At 37.9% G+C, this 26,838-nt stretch overlaps 1 protein-coding gene across 3 annotated transcripts; it reads left to right on the top strand.

Moving 5' to 3' along the window:
* Positions 1 to 365: 365 nt before the first annotated feature.
* On the top strand, positions 366 to 25,249 carry mphosph8 (M-phase phosphoprotein 8). Of its 3 annotated transcripts, XM_067517404.1 has the most exons (14): positions 412 to 846; positions 2,877 to 3,038; positions 3,489 to 4,520; positions 4,820 to 4,916; positions 5,551 to 5,808; positions 6,042 to 6,164; positions 8,391 to 8,479; positions 19,719 to 19,859; positions 20,823 to 20,909; positions 21,625 to 21,779; positions 22,283 to 22,434; positions 22,739 to 22,863; positions 23,151 to 23,234; positions 23,450 to 25,249. In XM_067517404.1, the coding sequence occupies exons 1-14, from the start codon at positions 745 to 747 to the stop codon at positions 23,489 to 23,491; spliced, it is 2,649 nt and encodes an 882-aa protein (XP_067373505.1). In that variant the 5' UTR covers positions 412 to 744; the 3' UTR covers positions 23,492 to 25,249. The 3 variants fall into 3 exon arrangements, with proteins under 3 accessions (XP_067373503.1, XP_067373505.1, XP_067373504.1); XM_067517402.1 differs by lacking the exons at positions 19,719 to 19,859; positions 20,823 to 20,909; positions 21,625 to 21,779; ... (2 more) ...; positions 23,151 to 23,234; positions 23,450 to 25,249 and adding exons at positions 11,663 to 14,012; positions 15,255 to 19,657 and having other exon boundaries at positions 366 to 846; XM_067517403.1 differs by lacking the exons at positions 412 to 846; positions 2,877 to 3,038; positions 3,489 to 4,520; ... (9 more) ...; positions 23,151 to 23,234; positions 23,450 to 25,249 and adding exons at positions 8,491 to 9,253; positions 10,798 to 10,860; positions 11,663 to 14,012; positions 15,255 to 19,691.
* Positions 25,250 to 26,838: the final 1,589 nt, after the last annotated feature.

Raw genomic sequence — 26,838 nt, 5'->3', positions numbered from 1 at the left:
CAATTCAATGCAATCCAATACAGTGGCTCTGCCATGAATTCTACTCGTGCTAGGTTACAATCAGTTTTTAGGTTAAAACTCTCAGAAACGTGGTCATTCTTGGTCATCCCCGTGTTTATTATTGAGGTCAAAGTGGGTAGTGGAATTGTTCTGTTGTGCATTATTAGAAGAGGTAGTTCTAATGTTTTGGCCACTCTATTTAAATTTAATAAGTTGTGCATTTTTATAATATGCAAATGAATCTACACAAATTTTGTGCAGGCTACCCACCCACAGTGGCTGGTCCACCATGTTTTTCTGCTCCCAAATGTTTGCAACGTAGAAATCCACAGGGTGGCTTTACGCCCATGTTGCATTTAGGTGACACTGGATTTTCGGGAAACCGTTAAACCAGCGGTCCAAAACAGTTTGTCGGGTGTGACTGTATTCTTTCAGTTTCAAAAAAGAAATATTAATTTGACGAACAGCAAATAAGATATATCCCCTCTACGTGTACAGTGTTTGACAAAAACAGATTTACTGAATGTCATTTAGAAAAGCTGAACGTTGGGGTTAAGAGCAGCATGTGAATGCAGCTTTGTAAGAGCGGGCGGTAGCTGGTCCGCCTCGGTACAACCCTCGGAGCTGCAGACACTACGGACAGGTACGCCAGTGTCCTGTCTCTGAAAACACTGCCAGCGCGGCCTTTACGAGCGTTGAATCAAAAATAGCTCAACTGCCACTAACAGACACCGACCCACGGCCATGGCGGTGGAGACCGACAAGGTGGAGCCTGCGGACAGCGAACAAGATGAAGAAGAAGATGTGTACGAAGTGGAGAGGATCATTGACATGCGGGTGGAGGAGGTAACGCTAGCTGGATGCTAACTGCTACGTAGCCGCTTAGCTAGCTCGGCAAACATGGCCTTTCACTCCGCTCTCACGACGCACTACACACCTACTATGCTGAGCAGACACTCTGATAATAAAGCACCATTTTCGTGATGTTTTCAAACGCATACTGCTACACAGAGTAGATCTTGTGTCGCTTAAACCCGTGTGGTTACTCTCTAGTGGTGGCTCACAACTCGTCCATACGTAGCATCATTTATTTTTTGCACAACTTCTCCCACGATATCCGTTCGCGTCTTCCCTGCTGGGGCCAAGGACGGAGCTGTGCAAGCTTGCAAATATTTTCATCATGGCTGCTCTTTCTTAGCAGCACAGTTAGGTCACATAAATCCTGGGAACGTTGCCTATTCAATTGTGCATATAGCGGATTTAATGTTGAGATAGCGGAGTGGGAAATGCAGCCGGTTAACGAAATTCCCATTGTGGATTTACTGTCCTTTAGCTAATCTTACATTAGCATTGTTGCAGCAGCATTCTACTAGAACTAGAATCCACTTGGCACCTGCCTTTTTCTAAAGTTTTCCGCACATCTAGATAATTGTGATGTTAAATATTTTGATATTTTATAATTCTCTAAGAGTCTGGTGTAGTGCTTGCAATGCTATGATTATAGTTCCCAATTGTTCTTAATGGTAAAGAAAAAAAAGTTTGTTGTTCACTGATGATTAATACTGCACTTTTTTTCAGGACTCTCATAACACTAGAGCTACATCATAGTGTGACACTGTTTAGGTGAAAGTGCCCAATTAAAAACATTTGTGTTGCTATAGGTGGGGGTTTCCAATTAAATACCCCTTTATTGTTGTTGTTGTTGTTGTTAAAATGATGATTTAAAGATTGCGTTCTGCAGCCAGTTACCACTTCTTTCTAGTATTTTGGTTAGTCTTTGCAGATTTGTAGTTATGAGTGATTACTCTCTTTATTAACATATGTTGTGTTTACATAGTCAAGCTTTATCCCAACGAGGTGCCACATTTTCAGATTGAAATGGGAACTTTATTATGGAAAAGGTGCTTTTGTGTGTTTGTTTTTTCTTGAATGCTGTGTCTTTTCACAAAGTTTAAAGGTTAAAAGTTGTTTAAAACGATGGATAAAAATCTCATACACAATATGAGATTTTTATCTCATTTTGAAACAACTTCAAGTCCATCCATTATCTGTAGCAGCTTATACTGTTCAGGGATGCAGAGGACTGGAGCCTATCCCAGATGCCATTGCGTGCGAGGCAGGGTACACCGCTCTCGTCCAGTCACACATACTAGCACTTCAGAGTAACCAATTAATTTAACAGGCATGTCGGTGGAAGGAAACCCACACAAGCATGCAAACTCCTCACAGAAAGGCTGCAGCCAGTCAGTTGATTCAAGTTGCGGACTGTTAAGCTAACCACTCCCCTACTGCGCCGCCCCTAATAGCATCTCATATTCCCAGTCAGTCTTCCACCCAAGGACCATCCAGGCTCGGCCCTGCTTAGCTTCAGAGATCAGACAAGATTGAGCATGTGGTGGTGTGGCTATGAGCTCCTGAAGTCCATTAACAAGGAAAAAATGTTTGATACTGTGTCACTTCATGTGACCACATACTGCATTTCACAGTAAACGCTTTTGTTTTTACTCTTTGTTTTACTAACTTGTTCCATGTGCTTAATTAACACATAAATTGCACCGGTTCTGTGTGTGGATGTTGGACATTTTAGCATCAGTTCGCTAAAGCATGTTAAGTGTTTATTTCTTGTTATTTTGTACCATATATCAATCATGAGTACAATCTGATATGGTCACCTTTAAAAATATATATATACATTTTATCTAGTCTGGCAGCAGTTTCACTTCAGGTTCATGCATGCAGGTAGCATCTACATGGGAATCTTGCTTTCTTTCATTTAGCTGGTTCAACCATAAACAGTGAAATTCTGGCAGCTACCTGCTGAGGGTGATGCCTGAGCCCTTAATCTTCTTTCTTTTCTCTTTTCGCGCTCTTTTCAGGGTGAAGTGCTCTACAGAGTTCGTTGGAAAAATTACTGCTCTGATGATGACACTTGGGAACCAGAGGCCCATTTAGAGGACTGTCGTGAAGTCCTCTTAGCTTTTAAGAAATCCTTAGCTGATGCTAAAGCCAAAAAAGAGGCAGAAGCCAAAAAGTGTGTGGTAAGTCTACGTGACAGGTATACAAAATACTACTGCAACATTTCAGGATCAGTGTTGTCACTCCAAGAAGCCACAATGATTAAGAGACAATACTATATTCTGAACTGGTCACATGTGAACTTTAAAAAACACTGTTGAAAACTAAGCATTAAACATTGATTGTATTATATATTATATATAAATGCTAACTCTCAAATGCTGCATTTACAAGGTAGTAATTCCATAATAAAATCCATTCATTGGTATCTGCAGAGGACCAAATGAAAACACATCTCTGTTTTCAGGTTCTAATTTGTTTTTATTTGGCACATGATGAGCAAGATTTCCAATTTGTATGATCAGTTACCTCACAGTGTAATGTAGAGTTTCAGTTAAAATTCTGCGGAAATGTAAATGAGCCAATCCTGGGATAGAGAATCAGACCAAATTATTGTCTTGTTCTTCTATTAGAAACTGCTGCCTACAAAGAGTGACGTGTTTGATGCTGACTCTGAAAGTGACAGCGACAAAGACTGTCCAACCGAGACACCCATCAAGAAGAAGAAGAAGAAAAAGATCCGGGAAGAAGAAGACGAAACAACTTCAAAAGACAAAAAGAAGAAAAAGAAAAAAGAGAAAAGGAAGGAGGAGGTCAGACCTCTGCCTGCACCAGAGACAGATGAAGAAGAAGAGAGAGCTCAGACTCCACCTTCTCCTCCCAAGGACAAAAAGAATGAATCAAAAAAGCGAGTGGTTGACTCTGATGAGGACGAGGATGAGCCTGTTCCCTCAAAAAAACAAAGGAAGGAAAGGGGAAAAGACGGGGTAAAGCAGAAGAAAGAAAAGGGAGATGAGGGGAAGAAAAAGAGGGGAAAGAAGGAACGAAAGATTGAAACCTCTGAAGATGAGGCCATAGCACCACTAGAGGACAACCTGAGCAACAGTGCATCAGAGTCCCAAATGGACGATACTGCACTATCGGAGACTGTAACAAAGTCAGCTGACAAAGCACGTTTGGATGACAAGGCCAAACAAAAAAAGGGGAGGTGTGATGTAAAGCTTCAGGGCATTAAGGACCTTATACATGACAGAAAGAGCAAAAAGGCAGATGCCCCTCAAAAAGAAAGCAACCTCCAAAAACTGAAGAGCCTCACCTCTAAAGCCAAGGAGGAGGCTGCACCACACTCAGACTCCAGTGATAGCTCAACCCTGCACAGAAAAGCTAAGGGCAAAGGGCAGGAGAGCACGTCGGCACTACCCAAAGTCCCATCTTCCTCTACATCCTCCTCATCCTCTTCCTCATCTTCTGCCACAGCACCTGGCAGCACCAAGGTGAAGGAGGAGGAGGTAGTTAAGGAGGAGGCATTGGGACAAAAGGATGCCACGGGCTCCACTAACCTGTTTGAGAAGTTCCTATTAAACTGCGAGGCCAAGGACCGTGCCCCCCGCAGGCTGCCTGCTCATCAGCCCCCCATAGAGAAGAGCACCAGCAAACCCACTAAGGTACAGTATTAAGCCTGTGTGTCAAATGAACTCTGAACAATGTCAGCAAAATCAGCCAGGTTTTTTTTTGTTTGTGTAGTTTATTTTACATTATACCTTTAAAACAAATCAGCAACTCTTCCTTGAACCGTTTTCTTTTCTCCTTATTTCTTCACTGTTGTATCAAGTGTTATGTCTCCTGTTTCCTTCTCCTTCATGTTCGCTCTCTGAAATACAACATTTCGTGCAACAGTGTTTACTCTGTGGTTTTCCTGGAGATCTACAAGGTTTTAACTGTTTTATGTATGTCCTAACATTAGCTTATAGGAAAGCTAGAGAAGATCCCTAAGACAACTAAAGAGTCCCCAGCTCAGAAACCAGAGTCCGAGAAGATGGAAAAGACCAAGCAATCAGATGGTATGTATGACCCACAGTAAGGTGCATGTTTAAAACATACATATTTACACAAGAAGCTACAATTACTAGTGTCATACAACAGTCTTGCAAACAGTCCTCCACACATAAAGGTGGCAATAATCCGTTTTTTGGAAGCTGTTGAAAGATACCTCATTGCACAGAGAGGTGTTTGTTGGAATGGCATTAGAAGGCATTGGAAGCCCCAATGCAACTGCCTTAATATATTATACTTTATTTGTGCATTTAGGTTTAATGGTTTAGGTGTCTTTTTCAGTTTAAGCCATTAACAATGGTTCACCTGTGGTTGTATAATCAGGCTATTTGCCACCACAGAAGGACGTTAAACGAGTTTTCACATTCATTCGCTCACTTTCTCAATTAAGGAATTTTGACAGGAAAAATGGCAGGTTATAGTCTTGGTCTTGGTATTTTCCAGTCAAAGCTACACAGTATTTATTTTTCCTTTTCCCCGCATTTTTTTATTTCTGTGCATTTAATTAAATGCAATAAATATTATCCATGAAGTGTTTTATTAACAGCTACAAGAATGTATTGACCGCTATAATAGACCCTAAAGGGTAGTTTTCTCTTTATGACAAATCTGCCAATGACTCATTTTTAGCTTCTCCTTTAGCCCCTAGACCCATCCAGAGTCATGGCTTCAGCCTGGACAGTGATGAGAGAGAAGGAGGAGAAACAGCAAAACCACGGGCAGCCGATGATTCCCGAGAAAGGAAGGAAAGGCCCGATGATCCGCAGCGGCCCGGCTGGGATCGAAGAAGCTCAACAGAGGACAGAAGGAAGAAAAGAGAGGACAGTGAACCCAGACTCTTTATGGCATGTGACGATAATCAGGACACCCAGCACCCACCTGACAGCGCTGACAAATCTGGTATGTTTGGCAAAGCAGCACATCGGGAGCTTTCTGATTGTTGTTTCATGTGTACTCCCTCTGTACTTGAGATGTCAGTTTTGTTTCTTCTTCACCTGTATAGTATGTGAACCAGAATATTTCCCTTTTTGTATATTGTACAAATTTTAAATTCCTTTAAGACTAAGGGTTGATTTTGTATTCTATATTAAAAAAAAAAAGCTTCAAGCATCTCTACATTGTGTGTTGTACAGACAAGGGCCATGCCACATTGAGTCTTGGAATGGACCTCAACCTGGACTGGATGACTCTGGATGACTTCCAGAAACATCTGACAGGAGAGGATGAGATCCTTTCAGGTCCACCCTTATCACCTAGTGAGTATTACCATTTATGTTCTGCACAGCCTGTGACAGCTGTCTAATAAGTGACTGCTACCTCATAAAGATCTCATAACATGAAAATAAACCTCCATTTGCACCAATAGTTTATATATCAGATTTTTGCCAGTGGAGTCATATGCATTTTTTAAAGTCATAACAAACCAAGTTTTACATCTTTAGTCTAACTATAAAAAACATGCTCAACACAGGCCCTCATTCACCCTTCAGTGACTGGGACATGAGATCGGCTTTCTCAAGAAAGTTAAACTATAGTTAAGAATAGAGCAATAGAACTTGTGCCCAAAACTCAAAGGGCTAATGTCTTTTATAACTAAGAAAAACTCTAGGGTCCTCCTGTGATTTATTTATTTAGTTTTTGTAAATAGGACAAATCTAAACATTTACCAAATGGAGCATGCAGAATGTCCAAAAGACATGGTAACGTTGATTCGGTAGATAATCAATACCAGTGGCCTTTCCTAGTTTTGTTTTTCTTTTAATACTAATTTAACAAAATCACATCATTAAGATTATAATTAACAATCTATTTATTGTGGTTCATCTAATGTTTAGCATTACCAGTAAGTAAGTTACATGCCTCCTTTATTATATTCTATATTTGTTTGTTTAATTGATGTTGTCTGTATCTGTAACTGTGCAGAAAACTCATTTCACAGTTATTTTTACAAATTACATACAAATGCTCAGATTTTTGGATTTCTTGCCACAAATTTTGATGATCCAGGTTGATTTATTTAACAAATAGAATTCATTCTTTCAGCTGCTCTCTTTTTGAGTTGCCACAGAGGATCATTCATTTCCATCTCAATCTGTCCTCTGCTTTTCTCTTTGTCAATATAACTTCTTTCATGTATGTTTTTACACTTTTTGTTGCACAAATCTAGCTGTGAGTCTCAAAAATGTTTCATTGAACTGATTTTATAATTTTTAAGACTATGCATCTCAAAAGGGGCAGCTGCAGCTCAGACACTGAACCCCTAACAGCCCATTCCCCTCCCCAGCTGTGCACTGCCGTAGGTAGAAATTGGGGAGGGTTGCGTCAGGAAGGGCATCCGGCGTAAAAACTGTGCCAAATCAACATGCAGACAATGATCCGCTGTGGCGACCCTGATCCCACAGGATAAGCCGAAAAGACTATAAAAAAAATGCATTTCAAAAGTAACTATAGCTGTCAAAAAAACAGTACAAGATTTTCCTCCAAATTTTACTTGTGTTAATGGAAATACTCATTAAAAACTATAGATAAGTGTAGTACAAAAGTAAGTGTAGAGCAAATGTACTTCCACCACAGCAAAAAACACTTTATATAATGTATAGTTTGAATAAAAGCTAAATTTACATTGCCTGAATTATTGAAGACTCTTAAGGTGTGTTGAGAAATAAAACCATTGTGGGGACCGAATCTGGGGAGTCCCTGACCAATTTTCCTCAGACTGAAGAAGTTACCTGCATGAGTAGTAAAACAAGAAAGAAGTCCAGCGCCCTGATTGAACTTGCAGACAGGGGCACCCAATAATTTGTTCACAGTGTTATTCTTTAACATAAACACACAGTGTGTTGACCAATTTATGCTGTCTGTCACTGTGTTATGTAGGCAGCCTATTCACAACGCTCAATATGTTCATGTCGTCACATGGACATCCAGTTTGGTTACTATGGTAACCGTGGTTTTCTGTGAGATGAGTGAGGTATCCCACTGTGGGAAGTGCCCTCTGGCATGAGTAGTAATGGCAGCACCGCTCCACTACCACCATGTCTGTTAGCGGAAAGACCCATCGTCTGTGCTGCTTGGACCAGACCAGCGTATTTCCCCTTGAGCCTCCGTGATTGGCCATGCCAGAGGCCGCTTCCTGTAGTGAGATGCTAAACTAGGTTTGAAATAACTGCAACAATTTGCCATTGAAAAAAACAAACAAACAAAAAAGAACTCATGGAAAGGAGCTTTGGTTGTAGTCAACATTTGCTTTTCAACAATAGAAAAATGCTAAATCCTAATCCAGATCCTATAAACTTCGCTCAAAATACACCCCATACACTTAGATTAGAGGTTTTGTTCTGGATTTTGTTTTCCATGTTTGTTATTATTTTTTTAAAGGTATGTTGTAAAATAATTGAAGTTGAGCTTTAATGTTTTTTCATGACATACGTAATCTCCACATTTTTTTAAAACTTCATGTGTCTCTCTTCTTCTTTTGTCAGGTGAGTTGCGGGATGCTGTGAAAAGTGGAGATTACATGGCTGTAAAATTAGCACTTAATTCCAAAGAAGACTACAATCTTGACCAAGAGGTATGGTTTATCCTATTCAAAATGTCTACGGCTTTGTTGCTGTTAAGTCTTTAATTGACATATTTCATACTTCTTGAGCCTTCAGTTTGGTGAAAAAAAAACAAACACTAATGCAACAGCTTGCACCTTGGTTGCCTGCAGTGTGTATGTGGGAATGATTGTGTAAACAGTTACAGTATAAAGTAAACATATGACATTTGTATATAAACCATGCAAAACTGTACTGTACTGTTTAAATTTGATACTTGAAGGTTCTCTGCAGAACAAATGCAGAGAAAGTGGGACTTTATCTAAAATTGAACTTCATATATGCAGAGGAAATGTGGTTGGAAATATATAATTCACCTAAACAGTGGTGGTCCAGGAATAGTTTTTGGCATGTGGGTCTTCTACGCACCACTCATTTTTATCTGTTTTAATCATAGTATTTAACATTTTTGTAAAAATATCAATGTCTATTTTTCTTGCCACTTAACAGATGCTAATAATCAAGTTACCATTAATTTGTACGTTGAGTGATGGGTCTTGCCACTTATGGAGCTTTATGTTAAATATTCCAATAAAGTTGCCAGTAATGACTCAAGCCTAGTATATTCAAATGTTCTTGTAGGAACCCATAAATTACTCTTAAATTAACAACAGAAGATTTTTTTTTACAATTGTGCACCAATTCTTTACAAGATCCACATCAACAGACTGTTTCATATCTACATAACTTTTCATCGCCTCAAGATATTTTTCTCCAAAGCACCTTCATTTTTCAAGCAACCCCAGGTAAGAGTGTGATCTTTAAAGTTTTCCTAATATTTTTTATGTAACTGTATAATCTTTTAAGCTTTGTTGTTATGGTGCAATGATATAAATTACTTGGGGAATATAGCTATTGTTAGATTTAGTTTCATGAAACAGAAAGGGCTGTTTAGTAAGTTGTAGATATTGATAAAAAATAGGCTTATTTGGCTTATTTTTTAATCTGAATTGTAAGATTCTTATTGGGGCAGAAAAAAGCCCAAAGAAAATTCTCATGTTGTTACATGAGATTTTTTTTTATGTTCACAGTATATTGGTGGTTTATGAGATTAATTACACTTTGCTATCTTATAATATCAGTTTACCCTATCAATACAGTACTGCTAGGGGTTATTATTGCCAAAGATTAATAGGTGAATGGTTTAGTTTGTGGCAAAATGTAATTATGAATAACATTAGGTGTATATATATACATATATGTTGTGCATGCCAGTGTATTGTATTGTTTGAAATGGCTCTTTAACTTTATCCATAATTGTATAAACCCCATTTCCAGAAAAGTTAGGACATTGTGTAATATGTAAGTAAATAGATACCGCCATGTTTGCAAATTATTTGAAACCTATTTTGATTGTAATTGGTACGAGACAAACTGGGAAATTTCATTGTTTTTTGAAAAATTTGTGCTTATTTTAAATTTAATGCCAGCAACCTATCTCAATAAAGAAGGACCAACAAAAGACAATAAAAAAATAAATAAAAGAATAAAATAAAAAATCATTTTTGTGAAACACAACTTCTCACTAACAAGGTTAACTAATTAATTAGCAAACTTGGGTACAAAATAGCATCCCACAGAAGCTGAGCGAGTTTTAGGTTTTTTTGTTTTGTTTTTTAAGCATAGCAGCTCATAAAGTATCTGTGTCCACTCCACCAAAACCTAAAAACTCAACTTTGTTAATCAACTAAACATACAATATTGAATGGTTAAGTTATTTTTAACTTTTAATGCAAAAGCTCATGTCTGAAGATTAGGTAATGGAAACATTGAGTAATTGATTCACAGCAAAAATCAAAGTATAATATTAATTGACTAAGTTTTTGAAACCCTTTCAACCAGCTGAGCTACATTTAATCAAACTAAAGTTATTTTGAAAGAAGTGTAAAAAGTACATATTTATTATTATTACCTCTCAACTTTATGTTTTGTTAGTTAATAAAATATTAATTGTCCAAATTTTCTATTTTAGAAACTTGTTATTAGACACGTAAAATGGACAAGTCGGGGAGAAAAAAACCTGTTGCCTGTGCCAACCTTTTTTGAGATACATTGCTGACATCAAATTTAAAATGAGCAAATATTTAAATAAGAAAATTCTATAGTTTGATCTGTTTCTTTATTAATTAATTTAACAGAGCACGCTAATCCAATCTGAAAATAGGGTATATACATTGGTTAATTGGACCAAGTGTTTTTTTTTTTTGTTTGTTTTTTTCATGCACTGTTATATATATATACTCATCATAATGTGTGCACTTTAGAAACTGTGGTGTCATTTTCTTTACAGTGAACAACCCAATAGAAGAGAAGAGACTGAATGCATGAAGTCAAGATCAATCCTTTTAAGCAGGTACATAATGTATATGCTTTCAGAACATGTACCATCTTCATAGTTATAGGATAGCTGCAGCATGCAGTCATAATTATCATGTAAACGTCTTTTTATTATTTTATCAAATCTAGAATTAAGGAGCATGCATGGCATCAAATTTGTATTTGAATTTCTAAATACCATTTCAGTGTTCCCATACTTTGCATCTGTACTTGGCCTAATTGTGGGTAGCTATATGTCAAACAATTTTTTTTTTTTTCTTTACAGATTTTACTGTAAAACATTGCTTAGAGCAAAGTACTTGTTATATTTCCAAGTCATTAATGTAGGTTTAGTGTCAGTGCATATTCTGTTCTTTCCATGGAGCAATTCATCCGCCACCCCATAACTAGATATATTTGGGTAGACATTTATAATGTCAAAATGCTGCTTGATCCAATAAAGCCATTAACTGTTCGCAAATGGGTTATATGTCATTTTTGTACCGGAGATTTGGGAGGTGTCAGGAGTTTTTTGATGTCAAGGTCGGGCTAAAAAAGTGATGTGCGGCCATCACCCTGAGTTTTGTTTGTATGAACCTGAATAATGGTGGGGCATTGCCATGGTGCTTTAAAAGAGATTAAAATTATGTTTAAATTATTGTTTAATGGGGAAAAAAAACATTTCCTTAACTTAGCATCACTGCTCAGCTTCAAATATTTTAATCACATTATAGCTTTTTTCCCGTTTACTTTATATTGGATTTGTGTATTTTAAGTTCAATCAATCAAATTATTCTTGGATTTGGCAATGAGTCTTACATATACTTGTTCTTTTTCAGGCGTGTTCATTTGGTGAGAAGAGATCATTTGAAGGTGAGAGGAGCTTGATTGAAGAGAGAAGTTCAAGCGATGCTCTTAGGTTGAATCATAGTCTCGACAGTGCAAGAAATGAAGAGGGAACACCAAAAATAAAAGTGAGAACCCAACAAGATTTGGATGGTCCAAAAGATGGGGGGGGAATGCAATGCTGTCCTGGCAGTACAAACACCGAGCAAGTGACAGAGAGGGAACATGAAAATATTAAAACATGTGGGAAGGATATAACTGAATTCAAAAACACTATTTGTGATTCACCTACCAAGCAGGAAAGTCGAGGAATGGAAGGCCAGAAGCAAACAGAAGAATGCAATTTGTCAGATGACACACAAGGTGGTTCATCAAGTGAAATACGTTTGATCTGTGATAATTCAAACCCTACCACAAGAGCAGAAGGGATGCAGACAGAGGGGAATGAAAAAGAAGAACAAAAGGGCAGAGCTGACAAACAAGTTTCACCAAAGGAAGCAAATGACTCAAGAGCTGAGGCAGAAAATGCATTGGCAGGTCACTCAGATAGTACAAAGGAGATTGCTAAAAGGCTAATTCAGCACCGCAGGAAACCTGTGGAGAAAAAACAACCTACACGATCAAGTCTAAGGACCTGCAAGAAAGTGCTTGAAACAAAACCTAGTATAATGGAGGAGGAGAAAAAAGAGTTATGCAAAAAGCACTTCTGTTTATATTGCAAAATGGCTTTCACTCAACTTGCGAAGCATTTGGAAAAGAAACATGCAGAGGAAACGGATGTTGCCCATGCAATACACTTTCCCAAAGGTTCCAAAATCAGACAGACTTTGCTTGACCAAATTCGCAATAAAGGAGATTATGAACATAATTGTCAAGTTCTCAAAAGTGGCAAAGGAGAAATTGTGACCAAGAAAATGGTGAAAAACAGCGTATCTATACGTGACTTTCTGCCCTGTCAATACTGCTTCACTTTTTACCGAAAAACGGATTTATGGAGACACGAGCGGTCATGTAAGGCCAGAAAAGGAGATCAGAAAGCTTCTGAAAAGACAAACCACAACAGGGTCCACAGTGCTGCCTCTGGACTGCTTCCAATGTCAGAATTTTTAACCGGAGGCTGCGAGGAAATAATCCATATTATGCATCAAGATGACATTTCGAGGCATGTCAGAAATGACCCACTTATTTGTAAATATGGCAATGCATTATCTGCTAAGTATTACCATGACAAGTCTCAGTTTGCTTACATTGCTCAAAAGATGAGGGAACTAGGTAGATTTGTACTCGCTGTAAATGAGCTTGACAAAAGTGTTAAGTATTTACATGAAATCTGTCTGCCAACCAAATTTGAATTAGCTGTTGAAGGGGCAAAGAGGCTTAGTGGGTTTGACCCCATTTCCAGTAAGTTCAAAACAGTGTCTCTTGTCTCAAAGATTGGCTACTCTTTGAAACGAGCTGCAGAAATAGCTTTCGGGGAAAGTCGCATGACAGAAGACAGTGAAACAGAAAGTGAAGTGAAGAAGTTCATACATCTTCTTGACACAAAATGGAGTCAGTGTTTTTCTCGCAAAGCTCTTGCATTATCTCTTAAGCAAGAAGAAAAGAAAGTGGACGTAGACGAATCAACTGTTACAGAAGATTTGATGAAACTCCACAGGTTTATTATTAGGGAAGAAGAGGAAGCCAGGAAGGAGCTGAAGGAAAATCCTAGTTTGTCAACATGGAAAAAGCTCAGTGAGGCCACTCTAGCAGATGTGTGTCTGTTCAACAGAGGAAGGGTAGGAAATATTGGTAGAATGCTCTTGAAAACTTACACTTACAAAAAGAGTAAAGGTACATTTGTACCCTCGGCTGATCAAGTAAAGAGAAGCACAAAATTGGAGCTGGACCTTGGTGCCAGTTTCACCAGGTTGGAACTAGAAGGTCAGTATGGAAGAAACATGCTGGTTCTGCTAACTGAAAGGATGGTGTTGTCAATTGACTTGCTCATTGAAAATCGAGAGCAGGCAGGTGTGTCAAATACCAACCCATACCTGTTTGCACGGACTGAAGGTCCATCCTTCATCAGAGGATTGGATTGTTTCCGAAGGGCTGCAATGGAGTGTGGGGTTAAAAACCCAGAAGCACTTCTGTCCTCATCATTAAGAGAGCAAATAGCCATCTGCTGGCAGCTAATGAGCCTTAGTGAACGTGAATTGGATCAAGTGGCCAAGTTGGTGGAAAGGAGCAGTCAGGAGCTTTACAGGCTCTCACAAAATCCATCAGAGCTGGAGGAAGTGAGCAAACAACTGCTTAAGATGGATCGAATGCTGCCAGCAAGTCCAGCCTTCACTCCAAGAAATGGTGAGTATCTTTCAGTCCTCTAAATTTTCTTTTTTGACTTCAAAAGATGGAGAGCATATAGCCAGTACTGTGAAATTATAGTTCACGTTTGACATTTTACAAAATATTATCCGACCCCTTATGGATTTTGCACACTTTTTGTGAGCGTTGAAGCCTTTTCTTTCTTTTTTTTCTTTTTTTTTTTTTTTTTTTTTGCCCTTTTGGTTTATCCCGTGTGGTGACCCCTGAACTCACTTTTTTAAGAAATTAAATTTTAAATATTTTTTAATTCAAGCTAGGTTGTTTTAAGGTGGTTTTTTTTTTTTTTTTTTTGCAATACACTTACAGTGCAGCAAATTTGAAAAGGCAAACACACTTTTATCACATTGCATTACCACTAACAATGCTTATTTAATTTAACCTACCTTGATTCGATTAGCACTTGCCATGGATCTGAATGCAACAGCCTGTCACCGTACAAAAGTGTTGTCAATGGATGACATTCCTTAGTGTCACACAACAAGGCTGTGTGCAGTGCAAAACAGTTTATCCATACTTTCACTCAGGTAATCAGGTAATTAACTTGCACGGTCTTTAGCTGTAACTTTTGCAGACACCCAGCAACTACTGGAAGCTCCCAGAGCCTCCAGGAAATTAATAGTGGATACCTGACCTGCAAGTGATATTTTATACCCTGGTGAAATGATTTTTTCCTGTTCTCATCATATTTGGACCCTTGTGTCTAGGTTTAACATAAGGCAAGCAACACCACAGAGCGATCTCCCATCCCCACCTCTGCTGATGAGTTTGTTCAGAGTGTAGGCCAATTTTGCTGAACAGTTACTGTTATTTGAAAAGAAAATGCAAGATCACCAGAAATTCATGAGAATTGGTTGGTTTTGCCTTATCCACCACTGTTAAGTTCACATACTTAGTGACACGAACAACATTTTCTCATTTGTAATGCAACAAAAGCAGCTCTTTTCTTCTGATCCCACTTCATTCTTGTCCTTCATTAGTTGGCCATCCATTCTCTATTTAAGGACGATTTACAAATTTGTCCTGCATCTTTTGACACTATTAGAAAGTCTTGGACACAGTACATCAAAATATTTTACCTTTTCTGAGGTAACAAATTCAACAAACGATAAGTATACACATGCAGATTTCTTTATTTGAAGTTCCAAGACTACTGCATTCTTAAGTGGATAAACTTTTATTTTTCTTTAATAACCTTTGCTCACTACATTCTTGTCTTTTTAGGAACTGTACAAAAGCCTGCTTTAAAGAGAAGACCTTGGAGTGAAAAGGAGCAGGCTGCAGTAAAGCATTACTTGAGTGAATTTATCACAGGGATGAAAGTTCCCGGCAAAAAGGAGTGCAATGCATGCATAGCTGCTGAACCCGATCTTGTTGGTAGATCTTGGACGGATGTCAAAAACTATGTACACAACACACTACAGACAATACGGAGAAGAAATAACCAGCAGAAGTCTGAAGGCAATGAAAATGCCTTCGCTCGAAAGACTTCAAAAGCTAGAAATCAAACAACCAAGAAAGATTTGGAAGCCACAAATACTATCTGTAATTTGACAACAGTGCGTCCAGAGCACCTGCGAGAGAGTTCAAATTGTTGTATGACAGTAACCTCACCAACCACCTTGAGAGAATCATCACCATTCCCCCAAGACATGACTTCAACTTATGCAACCTTGTGTTCCACTAGTTCAGATATGGTCCATACAAGTCAACCGCTGATATCTTCTTTCACACCACTGAATGCTGCTGATACACAAGTGGTCCCTACATTTACTCCACACAACACTACAAATACGCTAATCCCTCCGGCATACACATCAGAGAACAACCAAATTCTGCCCATGTCTCCGTTGTATACCCAGAATGCTACAAGTATGCCTCCCCCATCTGTGTATACACCCCAGGACACAACAACTTCAATGATTCCTTCTTATAGCCACCTTAGTGCTCCAAGTACCTCTATGGTTCCTACATTTACGTCATTGAACGCTCCAGTAGTCCCCGCGTTCTCGCCTCTAACTGACCGAAGTATGCCTATTGTTTCCTCATTCACACCTCTGAACCATTCAAGTACTCCAGCATACCTCACAGACCCACCAAGGCCACGTACAACAGCGCAAGTGGTCCCATCAATCCATGGACACAGCGTCCCTGACAGACCACTAGTGGTACAGGAAAGTGCACCAATGTCCACCGCAGGAAGAGAAGTCACTCCCGCTGTCAAGCCTCAAAAACGAAACAAGCGATTATGGAGTGAGGTAGAACAGGCAGCGGTAAGGCGTCAGTTTGGAGACTTCTGTAAACTTGTCAAAGTGCCAGGCAAAAAGGATTGTGATGCGTGTTTAGCTGCTGAACCTGCCTTGAACAGCAGGACATGGAGAGAAGTAAAGTATTTTGTACATAACTCTATTCAGTCAATGAAAAGAAAAGGACAAACAGTGGCCTCCAAACAAACCAGAGGACAGGAACCAGAGACTCAAAATTCAAACACAGAGTGGGACGGCCCCGTTTATTTGTCCCTGTAAACCTTTGTAATGGACATACTAGAAAACCATAAGCAATCAGTGACATTTTTAAAGGTGTGTGTGAGGACTCTGGTGTTAACCTCAAATTATAGGGCACTTAAACTTTCAGCAGATGTGAACTGTTGTAAAATCTACTGTCAGTGAACCGTAGCCGTACGGATCTTGACAATGTTTACAGCTCGTCCTGCCACTCTTGAAATCACACATTAGAAAAAGGTTCTGTAAAGTATTTAAAATCACCAGATCAAGCTATTGATGTACTGTTGCATGAATATACACTAAAATTGGTGAGAATTAGATTGTTTGTACTATAGCTTTGGTTCAGAAAAAGCTAATCATATTTAATGTAGTTGGATTTGATATACATGCATAACACTAGTATGTAACACTGTCAGATTGTTAATTTATCACAGGTAATCTCTAGAAAAGTGTTCAATTTAAATGTATGATCATTTAGTAAACATGGACCTCATTTTGCCAGGATTTGCTATCAGCCACTGGTCATTGGCTGTGGTACGTGTCCACTGTGGCACCCGAACATGCTTTCAAACACTACATTTCTGAAAATCCTGGAACTAATGACTGAATTGTTTGGGAGTCCCAAGCCCCCACTGAGTGAAGGTATCCTCAGTATATGTACATTTCTGAGTGATTTTTACTGTTCAACTCAAAACCTAAACATATTTCCACTTGTACTGTTTACAGTAGCATATTTATGATTTTATTTTAATTTTTTTTTTTTTTTTTTTGATGTTAAACTAAATAGAAAATCTACCAGCAAATCTTTGCACCCAATCCCTTCAACGTGTTAGATGTGCGTTGACTTGCTTTACGTAGTTCCCAAATGCCTTGCCCAACTTACTATATTCTTGCTTTAACCAGTAGCCTATACTGTAGAAAGCCCCTGATAGTCTGCAGCAGTAATGGCGTACCTTCCTTGCTGATGTTAGCAAATTAGGAGCTCTGTGTGCATACCTCTTAAGTATTAAAACATTTTTTTTTCTGTTGGAAAATGATCATTATCTTCTTTATATGTTTTTTATGTCTATTAATAAGCTGCAGAAAGGTTTGGTTGTATTTTTGTATCACTATACAGGAACATTTTAGTGCTTAATTGTAATAATGTACTCTAATTTGAGGTAAATGACATTGCATTAGTCTCATTTGTATTACTTTGTTTTATGCTTTTAGTTACACTAATATCCTCTTGCCATTATTAGATGTTTTGTTCATGCTTTTCTCTTAATCGCTTTTGATTGCAACTAACAGCATATAGAAAGTAGGATCCTGATCAGTATTTGTAAGTTGGTAATCATGCCACTATTGACCCATGAAGTGGGTTTATCGGGCGTGTTTTTCATTCGTTTTAGAAATTTGGCATAAACTCAGAGTTCATACGTGACAAAAAATTGTATTTTTTGTTGCCCAAAACCTGGCGACAACATGCCTAAGACAGTGAATAAATGATTTTCTTTTGCTTCTCTGTGAATAATAACTTGATTCAGATTCTTCTGTAGTATCACCTTGAACTACGATAGTTGGCATTTAAATGTTAAAGATTTTACAAACGCAATTATTGAAAACATAAACTTGGAACACCAGTTCAGCCTGCATTTACCAGTTGCTAACTGGGGGTCTCCAAAACTGGTAACTGCAGTGTTTATCAGCAATTTTTATTTTGTTGAGAAAATTCAACATGCAGTCCACAGTTCTTTTCTACAGTTTTTTTTTTTTTTTTTTTTTTTTGTGATCAAGAAACAGGAGATTTGTCATAGAGTTTGAAACGGCACATCTGTTGTTCGTAAATGATGAAAGCTTTTGTGTTCACCCTTCCACATCAAACCAATCATACATGGATCTATTTCACCATTTACACAATCGGCAGACTAATTTTTTCCAGTGTCCTTTCTTTAGTGTCAAAGGGGTTTGTTTATTGGTTCATTAGACAGAAGTTAGTTATACTCTGGATACCGGTGTGTTTAGAAAATCAATGTGTGGAAGGTCAATCAGTATGATCATTCAGACACTACAATTCCTGTTGTGTGCTGTTGGATTTTTCTGTACAATACAAAGCTTTGTTTTATTGCTATTTCATACGCAGTGCTTCTTAATATCCTGTTGTAATTATATTGCCTTTAGTTAGAGCTTCTTATCAAGTATTGTAAGGAACTTATAACTTCTGCTTGTACAATAAAATGCTTTCTTGGCTTAAAACTTAAAACTAAGATTTTGCTGTTAAAAAGAGCAATTGATTTTTCAGATTTGAACTCAAACCATGGAGTCCTTTTAAACAGGCTGCTGTTATTACTACATATCTGATAGGTATCAGTCAGCCTACACTTTTTATTTTATTTTTTTTAAACATTCGTGAAGCATTTAGTTGTGAAATGTGAGCCTGCTGGTGGGCTGATTAACTGAAGTTCTTTTCAAATTCCGATAGATAACTATTAGGGCTTGAACTGTAAAGGTATTTTTATTAGGTACACCTTTCTAGAACCAGTTGGGCCCCCATTTGCTTTCAAAACTGCCCTAATTTTTTTATTGAATAGATTCTACAACGTGCTGGAACATTTCTTAAAGATTTTCGTCCTCCTGATATCGTAATGCAGTTGCTGCAGATTTGTTTGCTTCACATTCAGGATGTGACTCTCCTGTTCCACCAGATCCCAGAGGTACTCTATTGGATTGAGATCTGGTGACTTTTGAGGCCATTTGAGTACAGTCAGCTCATTGTCACATTCAAGAAAGCAGTTTGAGATGATTTTAGCAATGTGACAAGGTGCATTATCATGAAGTAGCCATCAGAAGATGGGTACACTGCTCATAAAGGGATGGACATGGTCATCAACAGGATGGGTCCATGATTTCATATTTACACCAATTGTTGAACCTACTATCCAAATGTCACAGGAGAAATCAAAACCCATCAGACTATCTTCTAGCCTTGTGAATTGTAGCTTCAGTTTTCTGCTCTTAGCTTAAAGAAGTGGCACACTGTTTTGTCTCGTCTCCTTCAAGGTTTGTTGTGCAAACCAACATATCTTTCCTTTTTAGATAACTTATTAAGCTGTAATACAGTGAAAACTGTAAATTGTCAGCCCACACCCGTTCAGTTGAAAGAATGTGGTCATTTTACTGAAATGGAAGCTTTCTTTGTCTCCAGGACGTCAGTGGTATGTCCCTGAGCATGCTGGCAGCAGCAGGGGGGCAAGACGACATTCTCAGGTTGCTGATTAAGAAGGGGGTGAGGGTGAATGCACGGCAGAAGAACGGCACCACAGCCCTGATGCATGCTGCTGAAAAGGTAACTCGGCCTCTCAACCCTTTATATGAGAAGGGGGTTTTCACTTGTGCTGTGATTTTGTATGTTAATTCAAGTTTCCCTTTGAAGTCAGGGAGAGTCTGGACCTACCACTACAAATTGCAGGGATAGACATCTGACATAAACATCGGTTTATGCTGAAACCTCATAGCGCCTTAGCATAAACTGTAAGCTTGGAAACTGGATTAAAGGACGAAAATGTAATTCCTTTTAAGGAATGTTTTAAGGGAGCATGTGTTAATGCTCACATGCAAATAAGTGATGCCATGTTATAGCTGCTTGAGTACAACTTGGTGATGCAACCTGAATAAATATACGTTTAGTTATACATGCAAAGAATCCAAAAGTGCTGTTAGTCATTGTTTGAGGGTAAAATGCAGAGATACAAGAGTTTTGAAAGATTATCTCAAAAATCTTATTTTTGAATTGTTATGTCACGTATATATTCACTCAATTGTGTTTTGACGTGTTTTTGTATTGCAACTAAAGCTGCATAACATTGATTAAAACTATGCCATTTAAAATGGGATTGAAAAAAAACAAACCTAGTGAGACAATTAATGGCTACACTTGCAGAAAGTTCTAGAAATACAAACACAAGTCTACGCAGCAACATAGCCCAAAGCAGATGACTACTTCCTCAGATTGATTAAATAGGCCTCAATCACCTTAGACATCTGTTATTTAATTTATTAATTTGTTAAAATAATGTGTGTGTTTGCCATGTGGGTGGACAGGGAGTTGCATAGGGAAATAAACAGGAGACATGGTTAAAGATCTTAAAAATGTTCGGGAACCTCATTCTTATGCAGTATTCATAACCAATTCGCACAATCCTGTGTGTGTGTACAGGATAACAGGATATTAAAAGACTCGGACTGAAATACAAACACTGACCATTTTTGTGTATTTTCTCTTATCTTTATTTCTATTTCTGTCTGTCAGAATTTCTTGACGACTGTTGCCATCCTGCTGGAGGCAGGCTCCTACGTGAATGCCCAGACGCTAGGCGGAGAAACTGCACTGATGAAGGTAACACCATAATTCACTCATAACACCAACCCATGTTTGGCCATTTACAACTGACACCGATTCTGTGACAACATAGTCTCTGATCAGATTTAGCATTGTTTGTCGTAGCTTTAGCTTGATGGTAATTTGCCATTATCGTTTAATAGCTTAAAATGGTATTACAGTGATATGATTTGATATTATATTATCTAAATTTAATAGTGAAACGATAATGTTTTCTAAATTTAGCAAAATCATCATACAGAGACTAAAATAAACAATAAATTGCCTCTACAGTATAAAGAGTCAATTAGAAACACGTGACAGAGAGTGCGAAGGACAGAGGTCTTCGGCATAGACAATCTAATCCAGGTTGCAGACTGACAGTCAGTCATTGTTTCTTTTTTTTTTTTTTTTTTTCAATGAATAATATAAGTAATGTTTAAATTAATAATTCAGTGTTTAGGGAAATAAGCTCACTTGTTATAGAGTGACATGAGAAGATAAGCCCACAATGAAAGTAGAAGGAATATTTTTATCTAACTCAACTGAGGAACCATGTCTCTTAACATATTGAAGTATCCTTTAATAGAGCAGAACACAACCTCAATAGAAACTTTTGTTTACTATCGTTTTTGCCATTGCATCCAGTGATGGCATGCATAGTTATCCATACTGTGACCTGAACATGAGGTCACTGGTTATGTTGGTTAATGTTTCTTCTTCTTCACTTCAGGCATGCAAAAGAGGGAATGCTGAAGTAGTGCGCCTCCTGCTGGAGTACGGAGCTGACTGCAACATCCTCTCCAAACACAAGAACACGGCCATGTATTTTGCCAAGCTTAGCAACAATCTAATGCTGTGCGACCTCATCAAGGACCATATCAACATGTGAGTGCTAAGTGGAGCTTCCAACCTCTCTCAACGCTGCAAAGAAATGGAAAGCACAAAGTTGGAAGCTTTTCTTTTTTACTATTTTCTAAATGACCTATTTTCTAAAATTTACTATTTTCTGATTGGCCTGAGGGGTTAACACACCATTTTGTTTGTTTGTCACACACTGTCTGAAAAACACACATGTTCAGAAGTTGACTTCAATATTTTGGGGGGGTTTCTGCCTAAATATGTCTGTGGAGACCATAAAACGGGAACTACAGAAAATGTCTGATACCAAATTTAATTTTTAATTTCTGGTTTGATTTACTGACTGCATTTTGTTTTAAAAAAAAAAAAAGAATCATGCTGACAGTGACTGATGTACACTGGGCACAGGTGGTTACACACATCTTCTCACTAAACACATCCTTTGTTTGTGGTTCTGTTCTTGTCTATTCATCCTGTAAGTTGATATACTTGACTCATACACGCAGTCTGTTTCTCTCTACTCCTCTCAGGTTGTCCAGTGTGGCTGAGGACACCATCAGAGCATACTTTGAGTCTCGTCTGGTGCTGCTGGAGCCCGTCTTCCCTCTTGCCTGCCACAGACTTTGTGAAGGACCAGATTTCTCCATGGAGTTTGGCTTCAAGTCGCAGCCGCAACCTGAGGGTAAAACACATATTTTTCAGTTCATTTGTGTTAATGTTATATTTTGTGAAATTATTAGTTAGGTTTTTTGTTGTTTAATAAGTCAATGTAAAGCCTGGTTATATGTCATTTGACCATTATGAATGTTAAAAAATATATTCTAATGTCATTTTGTTTGGTGTCAAAATGCAAAAGTGTATTAAATAAAGTTCCTTAAAAGACTTGAGGTTAAGAGTTTAATTTAGTGAAAACACTTTGGGAGACATCTAAGACATTTTAATCAGTCTCTCTCTCTTCCTGCCTCTGTCTTTGCCTCCTGGTCCAGGTTCAGGAATCCTCCTCTTCATCTTCCATGCTAACTTCCTAAACGAGATCACAGCCAGACTGTGCGGACCCTGCAGCGTTCATGCTGTGGTGCTAAATGACAAGTTTCAGCTGCCCATCTTCTTGGTTTGTTCTTAACAAAAACAGCAGTAAAATTCGAAAACATTAAACAGCAACATTTGCTAAATAGTTTATTAGAGCAAATATCGGGATAAGCTGAAAGGGCCAAAATAAAAAATAAATGTTACCTTTTATTGTTATTGGAGTTTGTTATTCTTGCACAAGATGCAGTTCACAGGAAACTACTATATGCATGCATGTACCTTAGCGTTGATTTTAATTTTATTCTATAACTTATATCAAGGGGCAATATTCGTCCTAATTTTCTTTTTCTTTTCTTTTAAAATGCTTAGGATAGTCACTTCATCTACTCCTTCAGTCCGGTCCCAGGCATCAACAGACTCTTCATTCGTCTGGCAGAAGCACCAACAGCCAAGGTGACACACACACAGAGAAATACAGAATAATAACATATTAGTGTTTGGAAACTTGTTTAGTCTTTTAACAGATTTTATTGACGATAAGAAAATTGTTAAAAAAAAAAATCTGTTATTACATTATTGTCTTTGTATAAGAGGCAAAAATGTCTTCTTTTTTTTTTGTAATGAAGCAGGTGTAACGACGTTTATGTGTGATGTTTCTCTCTACTTAGGTCAAGCTCCTCATCTGTGCATATAGAGTCCAGCTGCAATGATGCCCCCTCTAAACATGTCAAAGATCACCACCCTGCCTGGCCAACACAGAAAAACACTCAAATAATCTGAGGAGTTGCTGGAATACTCGGTCATAATTCTAAGAGATGAAGAGTTGCTTCAGTTGCTGCTGAATCCTCGTTACCTTAGACGTCAGAAGTGTAAATTCTCAAAGACTGAGGCCACTGACGACATCTGAAACCTGCATTCTATGTTGGCCTTCATATGCCCCACAAATCCGACGATCTCACAAGGTCATTTAAACCTCCAGTAACCATTAAGCAGCCTGTACATTCATTGGCTCTGTCATTGTGTTGTAGAGCTTCCAGGTGAAAGCCAGGAACCTTCTCCTCTCTCACCTTAGTAACTTCTAACACTGAAACCCTCCTGGGTCGTGCCTTTCTCTGATCTCCACCGTCTGTCAGCATGGTTACAATAGATGAGTGTGTTGTTTTCTAAAAGCTACCTGTGTGTACATGTGTGTAAAGTTTTTTGGTGCACTTAAAGAACATTCAAAAAGTGGTTTCCACCACTTTTTTTTTTTTTTTTTTTTTTTTTTTTTTTTTTTTTTTTTAAATCCTGGACCAAGGGAACACTTTCCCACTCATGTTGTGTTTGGTAACACATTACTTTATAATTTTCTTATTTCAGTGTATTAACCTGTGTCAGAGTGTTGCTCCTCACCTCTTTCCTAAAGCTGTGATGTGTAACGAATCGCATGTCAAGATACCAGTTTGTCAATGAGTTCACATTTCAGTCACATCACTTTAAAAACAAAAAGAGGAAAGAGTTGAAACACTGACTCAACACATCCTTAAATGGGGGGTCATCCCAATTTATTCACCCTTTTCCACAAGTTCATACACCTGAATGATGTGATTGCAAAGTAAGTTGAGTATTTTCACGAATGAAGATGAGGTCCTTTTGACTTTAGTGCACAGAGTTGTTGTTTATATTTTCTGGTGTGTACATATTCACATATGACATATAAATATATACCTACATGTATACACTTATAAAGTGTCATCTGATGACTGATAATGTTGCTTTTTGCCACTGTAGAAGTGGGTTAAGTTATTTAGTTTGTACAGTAAAAAGCTCTCATGTTAGTTTTACTTTTAGGGGCTTAAATGTATGACTACCCTGCTAGTAAAGGTTAGGAATAAACATTTTTATACAGAACTGTAATGAACCTGCAGGACTGCCAGTCTGATCTTCTTCTGCACGCTCCTCTAGTCTGGTTTGTCAGGATTTAAAGTTGATATTACATGAGACCCTCTATAGAAAGACCTTAATAATGTTGGGAGAGAACAGATGGTATCACCCTGCTAAAATCTGTCTGTAAGTCTTTAAAATGTGGTAAAATCATGATGAAATGTTTCTGCATCTTTGTCTGTGTACTCGAGATAGATGGGGCTTCTGCTGCCTTAACATCCAGTTTTCCTCAGCAGTGTGTTACCATTTTTCTTTCTCGTTCTTGTCAAAGTAGAAAGGTGAAGTATCCAGTTGTGCTGTTTTTAACTGTTCAAAAAAATCAGCAGCTCAATGAAATACACCCAACTCCAGCTGTCGCTGTTTATACACACATTTTCAATACTTCGATTCCTGTTTTGTGATTTTGTGCCCGTGACAATGTTTAAAAATGGCACAAAAGGAGTCAGATTACAAACGTTAAAAGAAGATTGTGTTTTGAACCATTTGCTTGAAGGTCATTCTAGTGAAAAAACTGTTTACAGATGAAATACAGAAATATTTTTCTATTACTTGCTTATCATTTACCAGTTAATCAAGGCAGTGCTCTTACTTACCTCACATTATAGGTCTATGTAGCTTTAAACTAAAGGCATAAGGAGACTCCAGCCATGAGCCCCATCCATCATTCTCACATTCAAAATACTTTCATTTTATCACTTATCCCTTTTCATTCATGATGTATCAGGAATGTCAAGTTGTTTGAGATGTGTAACTGTATTCTCTTGTTAATTTCACAGCCACAGCTGTAAAAACGGAACTTCTAAAGGATAAAAAATGAGAACAAACCTATTTTTGCATTAATTTCATTTATTGGAGGAAGCTGAAGCCGCATCGAAACTGTTTTAAATGTTTTGCAAATTAGCAGGTTTTATCAGTGGCAGTTATATTAACAACAGAGGAAAGTACAGTTACCAAAAATAAACTATATTATACCTCCACCAAACATTGTATCAAAACAAGGCTGTCTTACTCCACACATCTTGCTACATGAGACTTCCATGTATGTATAAAAAAAAAACATTATTTGAAAATCATCATGCAGTTACTCAGTATTTAATGGCTTTTATATGCAGTGATTAATATCCTTTTATTACTTAATACGATTAAAATCATTTTATCTAAATGTGTAAAACATCACAATAAGCATCAAATCTGTTGGTTTTTGTTTGAAGTGCAGTTATAATTACCATTTTCTGACTTTGAGAGTGAGCCCAAACTCTAAACTCTTAATCTGCCTTGATAACGATGATACACCACAATAATAGACATCCATTGTGATGGATTACACACTGGTCTTCAAAGTGGATTTAAACTACTCTCAAAGGGCAACTTCTTCAATTTTATACTTATTTCTATGGCTTTAGTTTAGGCTGTAAACTCTATTGAAATATTTCTTTGCTGCTTGCTGAAAAACTCCTCCAGGTGACATCAACTGGAGACGTTTTTCATCATTAGGAGTTAAGAAAATACTGTATCATCTGGGGGAGCTCTGGAATCTGAACTGAAGGTTCCTCCAAGTGATGTCATCTGGAGGCGTTTTTCAGCTAGAAGTAGCGAGAGAATTTAATGTAAAGAAGTCATGGGGAAGTTTAATGACATTCATTTACGTGTAGTACTCAAACTAGAACCAAAAGAAGCAAGTTTGATATCATTGAAGGTGTCCTTCAAACCAACAGTTTGTGTTGTCTCAGTTTTAACCCTTGTTGTCGTCAAACTACTTTGACCCTCACGCACTCCTGAAGTCAATCTTGTGTTTCGGCCCTTATGGCATCATTCAATCTGAAGAAACGGAAAAATATTTGGCTCGGTTTCCTGAAGATGTGTTAGAACAAGTGATCTGTCTCCGTCCTGAATAAAACCTGCACATAAAGCCTACTTTGTTTTCCCTGCATGTATTCGTTTATCATACAGGATGTGGTTGATATATTTAATAAACCAGGTGCTCAGAACTTCATATAGTTTTTTGCCTCTATTTGTTGGAGGCAAGTTGACAAGAAGTAAAAGGAGAAAAATCCCCATCTCCAGGTCTCTGTCACTTGTGGGTAATAATTATATCTAATTAATCCAAACAAAATCCGTTTGGTGCGATCAACAC

Source organism: Channa argus, chromosome 9 (assembly GCF_033026475.1).
Source record: "Channa argus isolate prfri chromosome 9, Channa argus male v1.0, whole genome shotgun sequence".
NCBI lineage: Eukaryota > Metazoa > Chordata > Actinopteri > Anabantiformes > Channidae > Channa > Channa argus.
The sequence above is the reverse complement of the archived record's forward strand: the minus strand, read 5'-3'. Positions and strand labels throughout refer to the sequence as shown.

What these genes read in the sequence shown, in the direction of transcription:
- mphosph8 (XM_067517402.1), top strand. Translation starts at nt 745, where the DNA reads ATGGCGGTGGAGACCGACAAGGTGGAGCCTGCGGACAGCGAACAAGAT. An exon ending in TTGACATGCGGGTGGAGGAG is followed by an intron (nt 847 to 2,876) that starts GTAACGCTAGCT and finishes CGCTCTTTTCAG; the next exon opens with GGTGAAGTGCTCTACAGAGT. An exon ending in AAAGACCAAGCAATCAGATG is followed by an intron (nt 4,917 to 5,550) that starts GTATGTATGACC and finishes CTTCTCCTTTAG; the next exon opens with CCCCTAGACCCATCCAGAGT.